Genomic DNA, 14,995 nt, shown 5'->3' with positions numbered 1-14,995 from the left:
AACCTGACCTAAACTTTCAATAAGCCCTTATACAGCTTCTGTGTATTTAGGCTTCAACAGAGATTTCAGAAAGACAACCAAACAGAACTTCCAAAGACAAGAAGAAAAAAGGGCCATTGTTTTAGAAAATGTATCATGAATATATTTATAACACTTCTATAAGGCTCATACAGCTATAACAGGTTTGATATGCACCAATACATCAAATGTCTCATACACAGAATCATCAATCACAGAATAATCCACAGAAATTTATCATAAACAGTTCACAGATTTCATAAAAACAATACAATTGAGGACCCTCCCATACGTTTATTATTACTACGTGTATAGGTTAGGTTGGCCACAAAGCACAGTATCGGTAGTGTTATAGTTCTTATTTGATCACAGGGTTTTCACTGGTAATACAGGGGAGGGATAGCAGCCTGGCCAATCAGACGGACCGCTGAGCTCACGTTTAGCTTCACTTCGGAATGTGAGCTATCGCGAGATCAGGCTGGTATCACAATGCTAGAGGGATAACCATAGAACTTCCTCCAACACACTAGCTATTCTCGTACCTTCTCTCCTCACATACGTGTTTTTAACACTTATATCCTTTTAAACTCCATAACAAATTATTATCTATTGCCTCCAACTCCATAACATATTATTATCTATTGCCTCCCTCTCCAACTCCATAACATATTATTATCTATTGCTTCCCTCTCCAACTCCATAACATATTATTATCTATTGCCTCCCTCTCCAACTCCATAACATATTATTATCTATTGCCTCCCTCTCCAACTCCATAACATATTATTATCTATTGCTTCCCTCTCCAACTCCATAACATATTATTATCTATTGCCTCCCTCTCCAACTCCATAACATATTATTATCTATTGCCTCCCTCTCCAACTCCATAACATATTATTATCTATTGCTTCCCTCTCCAACTCCATAACATATTATTATCTATTGCTTCCCTCTCCAACTCCATAACATCTTAAATGTATTATCTCCCTCTCCAAACCCTGACACATTATTATGTATGCCCCTTCACAGTCTAATAGCCTAAAATAGTTCACATTACATTTCGTAGTACGATCCATATGAGTCCAGTGATTGGTATTTTTCACTGGCATGGGGGTGTGTCCTGACTGTCCTGCAACGTCATTGGTTGTCATTGTCGTTGATTGGCAGCCACACCCATGGCACAGAGATCCTCATTGGATGATCCAGGCAGAGCAGCTCCATTAATCCCGCCCTCCTATTACAGCAGCTGGCCTATCTAAGGGGAAATGGCTCAGTTCTGCCTCCAGGACAAGAGTCATGACAATAAACATCAACCTGCTCCCTTATTTGAGTTTCAAAACAAACATATAAAAGCCTAGAAAACTAGTAGAAAGGCTCAGAGTGGTGGGTAGGACAAGTCCAATCAAAGCACAGTAGAAAGGTTTGGGCTCGCTGTTTTTGATCATTTTGATTGTCTTGAGTTAGGCTTGGTTGTCAGGTTTTGGGATGTGGGGGGCGGAGGTGGAGGGGGGGCAGGGAGGAGGATTAGGAGAAGTCCCACACCTCCTCTGTGGGGTCAGCGATGGGGGAGGTGGGGTGGTGGCAGGACGGGGTAGGGGAGCAGGAAACAGGGGGGTCATCGGGGCTGGAAGCTCCAAGGGGCACCGCGGGGTACATGAGACTGAGGAAGGAGTCCCGGGTATGATGCCTTTTCACCTGTCATACAGTCCACAGAAAAACACATGAATACGAAGTCAGCCAGAACCATACCCCAGAATGCAATCCAGTCCAAAACACAGCATTTTGATGATGAGACCTACCTGTTTGAAGAATGCATGGGTCAACAGTGTAGAAGCAGAGGGTCTATGGAACACCACAACAGGACAAAGTCACACCATGCCTTAATGTCCCACAACACTGTCATATCTAGCAGCACTAGTCATCTCACATATTACATGCCTTTCAAAAATGATGGAAATTCAGACGGAACACAAGAACATTTAAAATTGTTCCTTGAATGAAAAAAACAACAACTTCAAACGGAGATGCCAGCACCCCTGTGTGTAATGTCTGCTGCTCCTGTGTGTGTCTCCCCTGCGTTCGTGTGTGTGTGTGTGTGTGTGTGTGTGTGTTGCGTTCGGTGTGTGTGTGCACGCGTGTACGTCTCACCTGCGGTCGGGCTGCTGTTGCAGACACAGCTGGACCAGGTTGTGCAGGGTGGCCGAGTGGTTCTTGGGGGCGGGGCTCTGAGGTCTCTCTGCAGTGGCGGTGCGAGTCAGGCTACCCGTGGCAACACTCTCCCCGATGCCAGAGTCCACCCCGGAGCGGGACACCTTCAGCCCCCCCAGCTCCCCCAGGGGGGAGGGGGCCACATCCAGCAGGCAGCAGTGGGAGCCACGCAGCTTCTGGAGAAGCATCTGGGTGGAGAGACACAGACATATGGAGCATGGACACAGTCACACACACACACACACACACACACAGTCACACACACACACACACAGTCACACACACAGTCACACACACAGTCACACACACACACACACACACACACACACACACACACAGTCACACACGCACACACACACACAGTCACACACACACACACACACACACACACAGTCACACACGCACACACACACACAGTCACACACGGAGAGATAGGGAGAAAAAGAAGAGCCTCTCACAGACTGAACTATGTTTTGTAATGTACGATAACAGCCCCTAGCGTATGACATTGTGATGTATGTATGGCCCCAGTACCTGTGTAGGGGGCATGTCCTGGAAAGGCACCCTGCCACTGACCAGCTCACAGACTACTATCCCCAGACTGTAGATGTCTGACTTCACCCCGTAGCCATGCAGGTCCTGTCGTAGCAGCTCTGGGCTGAGCCAGGGTAGCAGGGCGGGGCTGTGGTGGGGCATGTCGAACACGGTCCTCACCTTCTTCCCATCCCGCATCATACTGTAAACGCTGTGCAGCCCCGAGAGGTAGACACGCCCCTCCCCAGACAGCAGGATGTGACTGGCCTTCACTCCCCTGAGAGAAAGAGGAGAGGAGGAGAGTTGTGGAAAAGAGCGTTCACTCTCTGCAAATCTTCAGGCTTCTACAGTCAACTAACTATTGATGATGCATTAGGTCGTTTTGACCAGCGGTGACCAACTGTCCCTGGCAGATTCTACATGTTGAATCTGCTCCGAGCAACTATGTCCAACGGTGACCAACTGAGACTGCAAACTAGGCTGATTCTTTCAACAAATCAAATGAAATGTTATTGGTCACATGCGCCGAATACAACAGGTGTAGACTTTACCGTGAAATGCTTACTTACGAGCCCTTTCCCAACAATGCAGAGTTAAAAAGTAAGAAACATGCGCTAAATAGGAAACATATAGTAACAGCCTTAAAACGGTCCATATCTCTCCCTTGTCCCATGGTGTTTTCTCCTCCCTCACCTGTGCACGTAGCCCATGCGGTGCAGGTACTGCAGAGCCTTCAGGACTCCGTGGAGGAGGTAAGCGATCAGGGACTCACTCATCCCATCAGGGAAGTACGTCCTCAGCAGGCTGTCTGCCGAACCTGGGACAGAGAGAGAGAGAGAGAGAGAGAGAGAGAGAGAGAGAGAGAGAGAGTAGGTAACTACCTGGTACCAAATGGTTCGTAATGTTGCTTACAAACATGCAATTCATGTAATTTCTGTACCGTAAAAAATAAAGTTCAACCAACTTATCTCTGAGAGAAGTAGCATGGACGAAGAGAGATGGGGGAGTAAGTGTGGGAGAGAGATGGTGAGAGGAAACGTGTGTTAGAAGATGCATGCAGTAGACTGACCGTAGCCCATGAGTGGTGTGAGGACCCAGAGCTGGCAGCAGGAGCTGAAGACCAGGCGAGAGGTCAGCAGGTTGGGGTGGCGGAACAGCCTGGAGAGAAGAACCTCATTCTGGGGACACAGCCAGCAAACATTAGGGTCACACAGCCAGGAAACACTGGGGTCACAGCCAGGAAACACTGGGGTCACACAGCCAGGAAACACTGGGGTCACACAGCCAGGAAACACTGGGGTCACACAGCCAGGAAACACTGGGGTCACACAGCCAGGAAACACTGGGGTCACACAGCCAAGAAACACTGGGGTCACAGCAAGGAAACACTGGGGTCACACAGCCAGGAAACACTGGGGGTCACACAGTGAGCCAGATGGCTTATACCACTGCCAAGTGCCAACAATGTTATTATGAACAATGACCTAAAATGGTCACCGACCCTGGACCTAGAGAGCGCCAGTGCAGGTTTTTGTTCCAGCCCAACGCTAACTCATCTTATTCAAGTAATCAGCCGACTCAACTAAGAAATTGATTAGTTGAATCAGGTGTTTTGAATCAGTTGTGGCTGGAACTAAATATATATCTTATGACATGAACTTGCATTAAGAGACAAGGTGGGTCGTATCTGGACCTTTAATACAGTACCGCACCATCAGCTGTAGCAGCTCATCCTCAGTACACTCATCCAGGTTGGTGTTCTTGACTGCCACCAGCTGGCGGGAGGGTGTATGGCACGCCATGCGCACCTGGCTCAGGTTGTTGAAGCCCCTCCCTGTGAACATGGTTTGGTAATAAACATTAAGACGCGTAGAAAAACGTTCAACTCTGAAAATGCTTCACACTCAGGTATGGTTAGTATGGTCTTCAATAATACAGGGAGATTGTGAACTAGCCTTTTGAATTGGCCATTTTATTCAGCAGATGTGACAAAAGGCAATAGACTAAGCGTAGCATTAAATGTCCACAATACAAATGCTTTATACTCGGACTATGGGTAGCATGAGGCTTGGTCAGTGAAATTGTAAACTAACCTTTTGGATTAGCCATTCTATTCAACAGTAATGTGCTAAAAGGCAATATGCTTTGTATTTATCAGAGGAGATATTACTCTGCAGGCAAAAACTATGGAGTGAACTGACTTGTCTGGGTTGTAGTGATTGGTTGATTTGTGACCAATGGGATGCTCACCCAGTTCTGACAGCAGCTGGTAGTGGGCGGAGTTAGCAGAGAGCGCTGTGATGTCATCGCTGCCTGCACCACCCCCGGTGAAAGTGCATTCTGAGACATCAGAGCTCTGTGAAGAAACAAACACACACGTACTCACACACAACCCTGAAACGTATCAGCAGCACTTTTCATTAGATCACAGAAAATGTAGTAACAACATGGTAATAGTATGGATAGAGGTTGTAGTAGGTCACAATAATAAACGGATTTACCTAGATAACCCTTTAGGGGATAGTTCACCCAAATGAACTGTTTTCCTTACAATTACATTTTAGTCATTTAGCAGACGCTCTTATCCAGAGCGACTTACAGTTAGTGAATACATAATTTTTTCATACTGCCCCCCCGTGGGAATCGAACCCACAACCCTGGCGTTGCAAACGCCATGCTCTATCAACTGAGCTACATCCCTGCCGGCCATTCCCTCCCCTACCCTGGACAACGCTGGGCCAATTGTGCGCCGCCCATGAGTCTTCCGGTCGTGGCCGGCTGCGACAGAGCCTGGATTCGAACCAGGATCTCTAGTGGCACAGTTAGCACTGCGATGCAGTACCTTAGACCACTGCGCCACTCAGGAGTACAATGTAAGCAGTCTACAAGTGCTATAGTATAGTATGGTATTTTTTACTAACATGAAATGGGTCCATATAGCAGAGAAGAGGAAGCAGAATGAGGGTGAGTGAGTGTTGCCTTTGAGCCTGAAGAGGTCAAAGTACTACGATGTTGTGGTGATGATCTACCAGTGGCTGCCACAGGGGGGCACTGTGGTGTTAAACTACACAGGGTGATGATGGGGGTAGTTACACTGGAGCCAGTGTTGGGGGAGGGAGAGGCTGTTGAGTACTTTGGTGTGTGTGTTTGAAATTTGATCATTTTACTCCAGTGCTAGCCTCTGGCTTCCTGTTAAGGCTAGGGCTGATTTCAAGGTTTTACTGCTAACCTACAAAGCATTACATGGGCTTGCTCCTACCTATCTGGTTTGGTCCTGCCGTACATACCTACACGTACGCTACGGTCACAAGATGCAGGCCTCCTTATTGTCCATAGAATTTCTAAGCAAACAGCTGGAGGCAGGGCTTTCTCCTATAGAGCTAAATTTTTATGGAATGGTCTGCCTATCCACGTGAGAGACGCAGACTCGGTCTCGACCTTTAAGTCTTTACTGAAGACTCATCTCTTCAGTAGGTCCTATGATTGAGTGTAGTCTAGCCCAGGGGTGCGAAGGTGAACGGAAAGGCACTGGAGCGACGAACCGCCCTTGCTGTCTCTGCCTGGCCGGTTCCCGTCTCTCCATTTAGATTCTCTGCCTCTGATCCTATTACGGGGGCTGAGTCAAATCAAGTCACTGATTTACTGGTGCTTTCCATGCCGTCCCTAGGAGGGGTGCGTCACTTGAGTCACTGATGTGATCTTCCTGTCCGGTTTGTCGCCCCCTCGGGCTCGTGCGGTGGAGGAGATCTTCGTGGGCTATACTCAGCCTTGTCTCAGGGTAGTAGGTTGGTGTCTGTTGATATCCCTCTGGTGGTGTGGGGGCTGTGCTTTGGCAAAGTGGGTGGGGTTATATCCTGCCACAGTGTCTCCCGACCCCCCCTGTCTCAGCCTCCACTATCTATGCTGCAATAGTCTATGTGCCGGGGGGCTAGGGTCAGTCTGTTATATCTGGTGTTATTCTCCTGTCTTATCCGGTGTCCTGTGTGAATTTAAGTATGCTCCCTCTAATTCTCTCTCCCGCTCTCCCTCCCCTCCCGGAGGACCTGAGCCCTAGGACCATGCCTCAGGAATACCTGGCCTGATGACTCCTGGCTGTCTCCAGTCCACCTGGTCGTGCTGCTGCTCCAGTTTCAACTCTTCTGCCTGCGGCTATGGAACCCTGACCTGTTCACCGGACGTGCTACCTTGTCCCAGACCTGCTGTTTTCAACTCTCTCTCACTCTACCGCACCTGCAATTTCAACCTGTAAATGCCTTGCTATGAAAAGCCAAGTGACATTTACTCCTGATGTACTGACCTGTTGCAACCTCTACAACCACTGTGATTATTATATGACCCTGCTGGTCATCTATGAACGTTTGAACATCTTGGGAGAAAAATCTGGCCTTAATGGCCATGTACTGTTATAATCTCCACCTGACACACCCAGAAGAGGACTGGCCACCCCTCAGAGCCTGGTTCCTCTCTAGGTTTCTGCCTTTCTAAGGAGTTTTTCTTAGCCACCGTGCTTCTACATCTGCATTGCTTGCTGTTTGGGGTTTTAGGCTGGGTTTCTGTATAGCACTTTGTCAGATGTAAAAAGGGATTTATAAATACATTTGATTGATTGAAAATAAATCTGATTCAACGTAATAGTTTAAACCTATCCAAAACCTTAACCCTTACCTCAACCATTCAGAATGAGTGCCTAAATAATGTTTTAACCCTATCCAAAACCTTAACCCTTAATCTTCTAAATTTGACGTTTGGAGCAATTTCGAAATTTGATATTTGGAGAAATTGAATGATACTGAGCAGGAGGAGTCAACCCATGGTGTAAAAAGCACTTCGAAATTTGACGTTTGGAGCAACTTCGAAATGTGACGTTTGGGAGAAACGTGGATAAACGTCTAATTCTGCAGTGAGACTGTGAGAGCTTGTTGCGAGTCTAGACTCCCTGTGTTGCTGCTGCCGACTGAGGAAGGGATGGAGTTGGGTTGGAGCGAGGGTCGGTTGGAGCGAGGGTCGGTTGGAGCGAGGGTCGGTTGGAGCGAGGGTCGATGCAGACGCTCCTCTCTCTGTCTTTTTACCTCTTTCTCCTAAGTGTATCAGCCAATCAGACGGAATATTGATGACGATGTAAATCAAGTGTTAATCAAATGTTATACTGCTGTGGCAGTACTGTTGATATTTAAACTAGGTAGCTAGCTGCGCACATTCGACCGGTGACCGGATCTCATGCATGTTTGGATACCGGGCACGCGCAATCTCAGTAGAGGGCAGACTGGGGAAAAAGGCGCAACTGGGCGAGCACGAGATCTGTACAGGGCTGACCAACAGGAGCAACCAACAGACGGAGTGGGGGTGGCGAACTCGACAATGTCACAACGACTTGCAGGCAATCGGTTCAGAACAACAATGACCAAAACTTTATACAAAAAAGATATACAGTATATATATACACCACCACCCAAATGGGCACTTGGCGAGTGGGGTGGCAAAGGGGCATGTGCTGGTCACAGGTTGACTCCCATCTGTGCACGTGCCTGGGCGGGATGCTGTGGCAGTTAGCTCCAGGGTGAGCTGACACAGCAGCTATGAAAAAGGCTTGCTGCTGTGCTATATAGCATGAAGAGCTTTGTTTCACCTATAGGCTATGTAATGTTCTAGTGATCTGGTCAGTGGCTGGCAGCCCTATGATGTGGTAGGTTACACGCAGCTCTACCATCACATAGACAGGACCCGGAACTGTCCTATGTTGTCCTAGTGGTCTGACCAGATACAAGAGAACTAGGCTGACCACACCATAAAGACAAGGCCGGGTGGGCTTCAGTTCTCCGATTGGATGCTAGCAGAGTGGACACAGCACTGTACTGACCAGGTATTGGTGGCTGATGTCCTCATACTGGTCCTCTATGCTGATTGGCTGGACCTGAGTGTGGGAGATGCAGGAGCAGTCCTGGGGAAGAGGGGAGGAGGGAGGAGGGGGTCAGACATGCCCCCCGAGGAGAATAGAGGAGAGGAGTGAGACAGTCCAATAGGAGAGGAGGGAGGAGAGGAGTGAGACAGTCCAATAGGAGAGGAGGGAGGAGTGAGACAGTCCAATAGGAGAGGAGGGAGGAGTGAGACAGTCCAATAGGGAAGGAGGGAAGAGAGGAGTGAGACAGTCCAATAGGAGAGGAGGGAGGAGAGGAGTGAAACAGTCCAATAGGAGAGGAGGGAGGAGAGGAGTGAGACAGTCCAATAGGAGAGGAGGGAGGCGAGGAGTGAGAGTCCAATAGGAGAGGAGGTAGGAGAGGAGTGAGACAGTCCAATAAGAGAGGAGGTAGGAGAGGAGTGAGACAGTCCAATAGGAGAAGAGGGAGGAGTGAGACAGTCCAATAGGAGAAGAGGGAGGAGTGAGACAGTCCAATAGGAGAAGAGGGAGGAGTGAGACAGTCCAATAGGAGAGGAGGGAGGAGTGAGACAGTCCAATAGGGAAGGAGGGAGGAGAGGAGTGAGACAGTCCAATAGGAGAGGAGAGAGGAGTGAGACAGTCCAATAGGAGAGGAGGGAGGAGAGGAGTGAGACAGTCCAATAAGAGAGGAGGTAGGAGAGGAGTGAGACAGTCCAATAGGAGAGGAGGGAGGAGTGAGACAGTCCAATAGGAGAAGAGGGAGGAGTGAGACAGTCCAATAGGAGAGGAGGGAGGAGAGGAGTGAGACAGTCCAATAGGGAAGGAGGGAGGAGAGGAGTGAGACAGTCCAATAGGAGAGGAGGGAGGAGAGGAGTGAGACAGTCCAATAGGAGAGGAGGGATGAGAGGAGTGAGACAGTCCAATAGGAGAGGAGGTAGGAGAGGAGTGAGACAGTCCAATAGGAGAGGAGGGATGAGAGGAGTGAGACCGTCCAATAGGAGAGGACAGGCATGCCATCATGCCCTTATAATGATAAAAGGAGGGACTTAGGAGGACAACACTGAAGAGATACTTTTGGAGCATCAAGGGGGAACCAATGTGGAAAACAACAGTGTTTGTTGAGGAAGACATGCAGTGCATGCCCATGAAGTGACTGCTACTTTAGAAAGAGACAGTTGAGATGGATGACAGGGTTAGCAGCAGATTGGTACCCATAATATAACCTACAGGGTAAGATAATGGCAATATGCATGGTTAATGAGATGGGCCTTATGAATGAACCCTGATAAATAAAGAATGAGTTCTAGGATTGGAGCATGGCTAGACCAATATGCTATGAGAGCGACACACTAGACACTTGGCGGAGACACTGGCTCATTAGATCATCATCCTCATCATCTTCCTCGACCTGGATGCGCTCTTTAGATAAATCATAGTCATGATCAGCTAAACATCAAAGCCATGCTGATCGAAATAAAGTATCCCTTACCAAGAAAGACATGGAGTTCTCTTCGTGGGGGTAGCGCTTCACGCGATGGCATTTATCCGCTCCACGACCACAGCACGCGCTGTACAATGAGAGCGATAGAGAGAGAGCGATAGAGAGAGAGAGAGAGAGAGAGAGAGAGAGAGAGCGAGAGAGAGAGAGAGACGAGAGAGAGAGAGAGCGAGAGAGAGAGAGAGAGAGAGAGAGAGAATAAATAAATGGTAACATGAGAGGCGTAGTTAGGATTCCCCCTGAGAGACAGCCTCCTCCATGGGGCGCTCTGACCATACAGTTTACCTGGCTGTACTCTACCGGGCTCAGATTCCACTGCATTGGCATCTGACTTCATCACTCCATGCAAAACACTGCTCCACGTTCTTGAAAAACAAAATGATTTACATATTAAATAAGCAATAATAAAGGAAGCAGGGATTGCATTTTAACGGAGGTATCAAAATGTCTCGACAAAAATAACTATGCCAGTCGGTGACCACAAAATACTAAGATTAAAATACGCTTTACGTGACTGTTTGGAGCGCAATAGCCCGATTCACATCAGTATTCGTTACATTTTCGTGTTACAGAATCATTGTAGCCACATCCGAATTGAAGCATCTGAAATGCATGTGGTCCATCGCTTTGGCTGTCGCTAAGTGCCTCGATGGATATTTTCTCCCCGTCTCTCTCCTGCCACAGCATGAATTGGAAGGGGACTTTGAGGACAGTGCGTCGTCGTGTCCCATTCTATGAGCGCGCGACCTAATGACGATTCCTTGGCCCCTGACCGTTATTGTTCTTGATGGGTCGTCGCTGCCATATACCCACCATTGTGAAAGCTTTAAGTCTTCAACAGCCCTTATATAGTGACAGTTCTTGCCTGTTGTTGTTGGGGAATTATTTTGCTTTTGACCGATAGATATTCTATTGTATTGTATTCCAATCTATTCTGTTCTATTCTAGCTACTGGCAGACACCCTACTGGGGGGAAAATGATTGAATCAACGTTGTTTCCACGTCATAAAAAAAAGATGTAATGGCGTTGAATCAGTGTAAAACTGATTGGATTTGCAAAAAGTCATCAACATGAGGCCATTTCTTGTTGATTTCACGTTAGTTGACAAATCAAAACGACGTTGAACTGATGTCTGTGCCCAGTGGGACGGGCCCAACACTGTAGCAGAGCGAGAGGTTGTACTTTTTGATTGTAACCTACACATTTGTTTAGTACATGTTTTCATATAATCATGTAATTTGTGGATGCAGGATTGCATATGACTGCAATGACTTTCCAGACACTGAAAATCAGTTCATGAAATTGTCATTCCCAAACATAACAAAAGCAGGCTGGGTTTTTTAACCAACTTACTCTAACACTTTGTTCTGAATGCGAAACAAACTTGAACAAACCAAGCATGACATGAGGAAGCTTACAACTGGCAACTTAAACATTTATAATTTGGGAAAGTTAAGGGTTATGACAACGCAAAATATCACGTAATGTACAAGTTGCGCTTCCAGATATTGTTTCGACTGAAGATAATAACATATTTTCAAGATGCAATGGAATGTAAGAGAAATAGAAACAGATTACGATGCGCTAAACACACTGTTAAAACAAATGTATCTTGTTGAGAGTATGAAGTTTGAAATTTATAATTAATGGCAACAACATACTTCACCAATGTTTTTGCTCTCCTCCCAGATGATTTGACGTAATGACGTAGATACTAAACTTGTGGAAACTTGATAAAAGTTGGGATATGATTTTTATACATTTCATTTTCATCTGTGAACCGCACTGATTTATATCAGTACTTTTTTGGTATTTATTCCCTAATTCGTAGTACATTTCAGTCTTAATTCCATGTATATTAACTCTAATTTAAAAAAAATATGAATTGACAAAATAGATTTTAATAACAAATCCTTTTGTATTTAGTGTAAGACTTTTATTTAGAAACACGATTCAATACATATTGTCGCGTTATTCACACGTCACTTTTCATCCGCGCGCTATTTCATGACGTGATGTACCCATCAACTCAACCAGTCTGCCCCATAATTTTCTCCCTGTCATCTACTGTTGCCATTATTTGAGATTTAGGATTGACGGGTCCACATGTACTCTGGGATTTGTCTTATGTGTTTAAAATACATCAAAAGGTAGGTTGATGTTAAATTATATATGGGAAAATCTGGATCAAAAATTACCACATCGATGGGAGAAATCCTTGCCAAAGCCCGGATGGAAATCACGGATGTGCTACTGTACTACCTAGCTCGCTAGCTTTGCTATGTTAGCTTGTCAATTTAATCAGCTGTAGGCACTTATACTAGTCATCATCACTACCCCCCCAAAATAAAAATGTCACTCTCCTCGGAACGAAATGATGAAATCGTGAGATTATAATTTTAGCGGGCGAAAACATACTTTTTGGGGATGTGCGCTCGCTATTGTCGGTTTGGTTCATTATGAAACAAGTCATTGCACTGTAGTCTTGTCAAATTGTTGCTTTGGTGCCGAGATCAATGAATATTTTTTGCAGTTGTCACTTCCTCCCATCTCAGTTTATACTTAAATCCATATACTACGCCACGGTTTTAATTATTAACCACATTCAGCGAGATGTTTTGTTGTTGTTGTTGTTTATGACGAACACTCCACCGTGGTTACACTGTAGACCGCGAACACACCGAATAGTATTCTTACTGTTGATAAACCAACAATGTAGCTATCAATGTTTGACATTGACCTATGTTGACTGCTGCAGATTCCAAAGTCAAGAAGACTATATTAGAATTCCCTGTTTAGGATCACTTAAGTGTTATGACTTGGGATTTAAACATTTAGCTAATATTTCAACTTCACATCCAATCTTTTACTTGTTGGAGTTAAGTAGATAATATTTCCACCAATCATTGGTTAAGTTTGATTTATGAACACATTAATGCACAAATTCGAGACCAAATGACAATTAGCTAATTCCTTCTTCCCTCCTAGATGTGAATGTTTCTAATTTTTGTTGATATTTCAAGTGAAAATAAGACTACAGTTTCAAGTAAATAAGAAATATTCCCCTCAGGGTGAGTGTGCTTATGGACAGTTGTTCCACTAACTACTCAGCAGACCGTCCCAGAGCCGTTGTTATATGGGCCTGGTGTTGTGATGCAACTCCTGCTCAGACAGTCTGGTATTACATGCTCCTCATGACCCTCCTGACACCCAAACAGTCATGTGCAGAAGAGAGTCTGTTAGATGTGGTCTAGCTAATTGGAGATTGTTTCTTGGGAATTACACAGAGTCAGAGGAAGAGAGTTGTAGAAACTCCTTTCACTCTACTGAGCCGAGCTGTACTGCGCTGGCCTGGTTATGCATCCCACATAGTTGCTAGAAAGGACACAGTGCGGTTCGGGTCGACACGATAGTATGAAAACGGTAAAAGTGGGTGAGAGAGAAAGAGAGGGTTGGGGCTAATTAGTGGTGGGCTGGAGAGTCTCTTCAAGTCAGGTTGTCATAGAACTGCAGATGAGGCCTTAGTCCGGCCCTGTACACAAGATTAGATCACTTCCTTTTCTTCCCTCCATTCCTTCATAACTACAGGTAGGGGAAAGGATGGGAACAGTCTCCACCATGTTGCTTTGACCTGTCAAGCCCTTGTAGATAATTGACACTGAATGGATGGGAACAGTCTCCACCATGTTGCTTTGACCTGTCAAGCCCTTGTAGATAATTGACACTGAATGGATGGGAACAGTCTCCACCATGTTGCTTTGACCTGTCAAGCCCTTGTAGATAATTGACACTGAAGTGATGGGAACAGTCTCCACCATGTTGCTTTGACCTGTCAAGCCCTTGTAGACAGTCTCCACCATGTTGCTTTGACCTGTCAAGCCCTTGTAGATAATTGACACTGAAGTGATGGGAACAGTCTCCACCATGTTGCTTTGACCTGTCAAGCCCTTGTAGATAATTGACACTGAAGTGATGGGAACAGTCTCCACCATGTTGCTTTGACCTGTCAAGCCCTTGTAGATAATTGACATTGAAGGGATGGGAACAGTCTCCACCATGTTGCTTTGACCTGTCAAGCCCTTGTAGATCAGTGGTAGTGAATGACAGGTGATGAGGAAGGGAAGCCATTGGGAAAGCCATCTCTTGGGAAATGCCTCTATGGTTTGACCTTTCACCTTATCAGGGAGAGGGTGATGGGGCTCTGATTCTTTTCCTTCTCCCCGACGTGTTTACTTGTTCACTGTCCCTCAGTTGTTAAAAGTATTGATTGCTTGGTGGTAGCATGGGGTAGAGGGGCTAGAATGAGCACCCAACTTGAAGAGAAGGATTTAGGCTAAACAAGGCTAGAGAATCTGTCTGCAGCCAGGGAGAGAGAAGGAAAGAACATCATGTCTCAGTTAGCTGCCTTGTCTCTTGTGTGTAGACACAAGACAGCATGTAGTGCATTGTACTGTCAACTCCAATTTGGTTTGCTGTTGCCCACTTGCACCTCCACCTTACTGCAACAGGGAAACCTTAGGTTTCATATCAGCACTTGTAGCTAACCACTGAAGTGCTGCTGTTGTGGTGGTGCCGTGGTGTACCAGTCTCACTGCTGGGTCAGCCTCTTGTTCCAACATGGAGGCTTATCCCTACTGACACCACTGAAACTAGGCCTGCTGCAGTACTGTGGGTATGGATGGATGTCATCTGATGATAAGTCCATTTGAAAAGGTTGCGTTAAACAGGCTTGGTTGGGCTGCTTCATCTCACAGCAGGACCTCTGGGTCCTATTCACTGGGAAAGGAAGCAAACGGGCCAAAATGGAATTTGTCCAATAAGAAATGCTTGTTTGCAAAACGTTTTGATACGGTGTGCA

General features: G+C 46.2%; 2 protein-coding genes across 6 annotated transcripts in view; one reads left to right on the top strand and one right to left on the bottom strand.

Moving 5' to 3' along the window:
• Nucleotides 1–131: 131 nt before the first annotated feature.
• Nucleotides 132–11,844, bottom strand: stradb (STE20 related adaptor beta). Of its 4 annotated transcripts, none has more exons than XM_045215540.1 (12): nt 11,799–11,844; nt 10,422–10,501; nt 10,128–10,206; nt 8,621–8,701; nt 5,014–5,119; nt 4,476–4,597; nt 3,833–3,941; nt 3,457–3,580; nt 2,764–3,040; nt 2,170–2,417; nt 1,821–1,863; nt 132–1,716 (listed from the first exon to the last, which is right to left on the bottom strand). In XM_045215540.1, exons 3-12 carry the CDS (start codon nt 10,137–10,139, stop codon nt 1,546–1,548), a joined length of 1,293 nt encoding a protein of 430 aa, XP_045071475.1. In that variant the 5' UTR covers nt 10,140–10,206; nt 10,422–10,501; nt 11,799–11,844; the 3' UTR covers nt 132–1,545. The 4 variants fall into 4 exon arrangements, with proteins under 4 accessions (XP_045071475.1, XP_045071476.1, XP_045071477.1 ...); XM_045215541.1 differs by lacking the exon at nt 11,799–11,844 and adding an exon at nt 10,694–10,896; XM_045215542.1 differs by lacking the exon at nt 8,621–8,701.
• A 305-nt stretch (nt 11,845–12,149) lies between these two features.
• The window catches only part of trak2 (trafficking protein, kinesin binding 2), a 56,660-nt gene continuing 53,814 nt past the window's right edge, over nt 12,150–14,995 (top strand). For both annotated transcript variants that reach the window (XM_045215555.1, XM_045215556.1), the window contains exon 1: nt 12,150–12,287. The gene's annotated coding sequence lies outside the window, so the exon portion shown is untranslated. The remainder of the gene's footprint in view (nt 12,288–14,995) is intronic.

This window comes from Coregonus clupeaformis, unplaced genomic scaffold (genome assembly GCF_020615455.1).
Source record: "Coregonus clupeaformis isolate EN_2021a unplaced genomic scaffold, ASM2061545v1 scaf0471, whole genome shotgun sequence".
Lineage (NCBI taxonomy): Eukaryota > Metazoa > Chordata > Actinopteri > Salmoniformes > Salmonidae > Coregonus > Coregonus clupeaformis.
This window is presented reverse-complemented; position numbering and strand designations above follow the sequence as displayed.

Coding starts and splice junctions, on each gene's coding strand:
- stradb (XM_045215540.1), bottom strand. Junction 4,598..5,013: donor CCAGCTGCTGTCAGAACTGG/GTGAGCATCCCA, acceptor CCATGTTCACAG/GGAGGGGCTTCAACAACCTG. Junction 1,717..1,820: donor CCCATGCATTCTTCAAACAG/GTAGGTCTCATC, acceptor ACTGTATGACAG/GTGAAAAGGCATCATACCCG.